This window comes from Otolemur garnettii, unplaced genomic scaffold (genome assembly GCF_000181295.1).
Source record: "Otolemur garnettii isolate 467f Iridium unplaced genomic scaffold, OtoGar3 scaffold00264, whole genome shotgun sequence".
NCBI lineage: Eukaryota > Metazoa > Chordata > Mammalia > Primates > Galagidae > Otolemur > Otolemur garnettii.
This window is the reverse complement of record NW_003852659.1, coordinates 1,040,800-1,044,521: the sequence shown is the minus strand read 5'-3', so window position 1 is coordinate 1,044,521 and position 3,722 is coordinate 1,040,800. Positions and strand designations below refer to the sequence as shown.

Here is a 3,722-nt window from a genome sequence, read left to right as displayed (position 1 = left end):
TCCTACTACTGGTAATTCAAATAATTTAAATTTGTTCTTGTTCAATCAGAAATCCCAGCATAGACAGGTATGCTATGACTTATTTGTTACAATTGCTCTTATGATGTTAATAATACCTATCAAATGTGCTGCATATGACACATGAAAAAGAGCTTGCATCTCACATAAAAACAATGAAAATATGTCAAAAGCCTTTAATGTGAAAGCACAATTTGATCAGTCTAAATAGGAGGGATTGTATTTTAAGTCTGGCCACAGCCAATAATGTGAAGTGACAATTCTAATCTGAGCAATTTCCAGGAAGCCACATTCTCCTCCATTGGCCAGACACCCACCCTGGCCTCATGCACGATAAAAGAGCATACCTCTGCCACCTTTCCATGGTGTGGTCAACTGTAGACTGCAAGAGCCAGGCCCCTCCCAACATCCTGTGTACTGCCACCGGCCATCATCAGAACCAGCATCATGTCACCCACATTCAGCAGCCTAATGGTGTCTTGGTGAGTCCTGGAAGGGAATGGAGGTGGGGAGCCCTAGTACAGAGATATTGGCCTGGAGATATCTGCTGGGTATCTCCACAGCAGGGGGTCCTGCTTCACTGGAGGTGGGTGGGCATTGAGGGCTGAATCTGTGTTCAGCCCAGCATGGGCCAGGTGGGGCAGGAACAGAAGACTAAGTTGGTGTGGTGATGGCTCATCCATTGTGATCTTTCTTTCCAAGGTTCTTCTTGGTCCAGGGGATCTGGGCACATGCGGGTAAGTCCTTCCCCTAACCTTGGGTGCCATCCATCCCATATAAGGGAATTACCATATGGGCAAATCTTCTGTGAGCAATGGACCCCTTTCTTCCCCAGAGACCCTCCCAGCCATTCTTCCCCTTGGTTGAACTAAGCTCTGTGGGGACCTGCAGGAAATCATGGCACTCAAGCTGAGGTACCTAGGGGAGGATATGGCATCACCAGTAAAGGAACAGAAGGAAGCAGTGCTGAGGACAGCCCACCCCTCTGAGAAGGAGGCAGGGGGTAATTCATGTTCTCTGGTGCCTCCAGGATGGCCGGAGCTGCAGATGTAGCTACCATCCTTCTACCAGGAGAGAGGAGGGGACCATGTGCTATGACTCCTGAGATTCCAAATATTCTGATGGAGGCTTAGCTATTTAATGTGGCTCACAGTACTTACTGATGCTGTTTTATTTACATAGGTCTTGCCATACATTCCATGTCTCCTTCGAGTTATTCATGGAACTGATTTTTCAGTGTTAAAGTCTAGTTAAGAGTCCCTTATTCCATACTTGCTCAAAATACTCAGTAGATACTTTTGTTGTGGGCAGATACACTGATACACCCTGTCTGTGGGGTGGTGGGTCTTTCATGTAGCCCTAGGCATCCTGGGATTGAAAAGGAACCTCAGGAACACATTGAGGGTGGAGGACCCCTGAGCACAGTGGGGAGGGAAGACTCCTCATCTTCCTATGTCTGTGCATCCTGCTCCCCCAGGTGGTCATGACAAGTCCTCCCTGTCTGCCTGGCCAAGCCCTGTGGTGCCTCAAGGAAGATACGTGACTCTTCAGTGTCACTCTCATTTTTCTTTTCACGTCTTCTGGCTGTATAAGGAAGATGGGGCCCATGTTCCTGAGTTCCAGGGCAAACTATTCTGGAATAGCTTCTTCATGGGCCCTGTGACTCCAGCACATGCAGGCCCCTACAGATATTGTGCTTTTTACCCTCTCTCCCCCTCTGGATGGTCAGCACTCAGCAAACTCCTGTCAATCATGGTCACAGGTCAGAGGGTCCCTGCCTGGCTGGGGTAGTTTTCATTGTTTCAACATCCTGAATCCCAGAGCTTCTGATGGGAGTGTTTGTTAGTCAGGGCCCAATGGGAAAAGCAGGAACTTCTCCGTGTACTTTGGGCAAAAGAGGATTGGATACAGGGAACTGGGCAGTGAAGCAGCAGTGATATTGGTCCACAATGAGGTGCTCATCAAAATACCTGAACTTGGGAATATGTTATGCTGCATTGCCAGGACAAAGAAGGCTGAAGATGCAACTAAAGACGTTAGTCAGCTGACATTGGAGTGGAGCAACTACTGTGGGTTATACAGGTGGCCTCAGTGTGGTCACAGGATCCACGTGAGATAAAGAAGGAGCAGTGGAGTGGGGGTCAGAGCAGCCTGCAGGACACACCCCACCAGCCCCACTGGCTTTGGAGATGGAGGAAGGGCCAGTAGTCAAGGAAAAATGGGGATTTTCAAGGCTGAAAATGTCAGAGAATTGTGTCCCCAGAGTCTCCAGGATGAGCCCAGCCCTGCAGACACCTATATTTATACCAGTGAGATTATTTCAGACTTCTGACCTCCAGAATAGTAAATGTGTTCTCTTCTGCCACCATGTTTATGTTAGTTACAGAAGCAACAGGAAATTGGTAAAAGTATCAAGGACAAATCCCTGATCAAGGACAAATTAAGATGTTGACCAGGTGAAGTGAGACAGGGTGGTGACAGGAGGGGCAGGGCTGCCTGAGGAGCCGATGGGGCCTCAGGAGGAGGAATGAGTGGAGAAACATGGGAGGGGTGGGGCAACAAAGGAAGGGGCGGGGCTCCTAAACCCATGCTCAGCCACCCCAGGGAAATTGGAACCACTCAGAAGGCAAAAATGTGGCAGGAGATATCCCTCAATCCCCACCAGGAACAGGCTGGGTGAACGTGTGGAGTTCTGAATTACCTGCATCTGTGATTGCCAGCAAGTCCAGTTTGTCCAGAGGCGCTGAAGCCAGGCTGGTAAGAGCCTGGAAATGCACACTGTAGCGGCCCCTCCTCTTCACCCACAGAAAGCAGGAGATTGGTGGGAAACAGATACAGCAGCCAAAGGGCCCAGGAAGAGCACAGTAGGAAGTGAGTCTAGTGTTCCTGGAGATAAACAGAAACAAGGAAGGGGAGAGATGGGGAGAACTACACAGAGGGACACACAAGAGAGCAAGAGACACAAAGAGAAAGGAGAGAGATGGACACAGGGAGGCACCCTCACTCCTTCCAGGTCTCATGGAATGGGATGAGGAAGGGTGACTCCTTCTAAACTCACAACCTCTGTTCTTAGGAATCTACAGAAAATCTTCCCTTTTGGCCCTCCCAAATCCCCTGATGAGATCGGAAGGAAATGTGACCCTGCAGTGCTGCTCAGAGATCATGTTTGAGAGTTTCATTCTGATTGTGCACAGAGAGCGGAAGCCTGAAGACATTTTGCACCTTGTTGGCAAGCTCCATGGTGGGAGCTCTCAAGCCAACTTCTCTGTGGGTCCTGTGACACCTGCCCATGCAGGGACCTACAGGTGCTATGGTTCTGTCGGTCACTCCTCCTATGAGTGGTCAACTCCCAGTGATGCCCTGGATATTGTGATCACAGGTTAGAGTGTCCAGACTGCCCCTCATCCTCCTTGGGATAATAGAGGTTCTAGGACTGAGAGGACCCAGATGGTCATGAGGAAGATGAATGTGGGATTATTGTGAAGAGAAACAGACTTGATGAAAACCATACCAACAACAGAGGCAAAGAAAGAAGAGACGAAAGTACAGGTCACTTGTCATAACATGAAGGACAGGTATAGGCAAAGAGCAGGGAGATAGAAATAAGGTGGAGGGTGAAGGGAGGCAGACAGATCTGCACATGTCGGGAAGCATGTGTGACTCCATCATGTCTTTGATGTTTAGAAGTTGGATCTCTGGGGAGG

At 49.2% G+C, this 3,722-nt stretch overlaps 1 protein-coding gene across 1 annotated transcript in view; it reads left to right on the top strand.

Annotated features, from left to right (window-relative positions):
- LOC100944166 (putative killer cell immunoglobulin-like receptor like protein KIR3DP1) overlaps positions 1–3,722 on the top strand; it is a 15,677-nt gene that overhangs the window by 7,018 nt on the left and 4,937 nt on the right. The window contains 4 exon segments of the mRNA XM_023508699.1: positions 400–523; positions 721–755; positions 1,496–1,780; positions 3,092–3,397. Coding sequence (XP_023364467.1) covers positions 400–523; positions 721–755; positions 1,496–1,780; positions 3,092–3,397 — 750 coding nt within the window.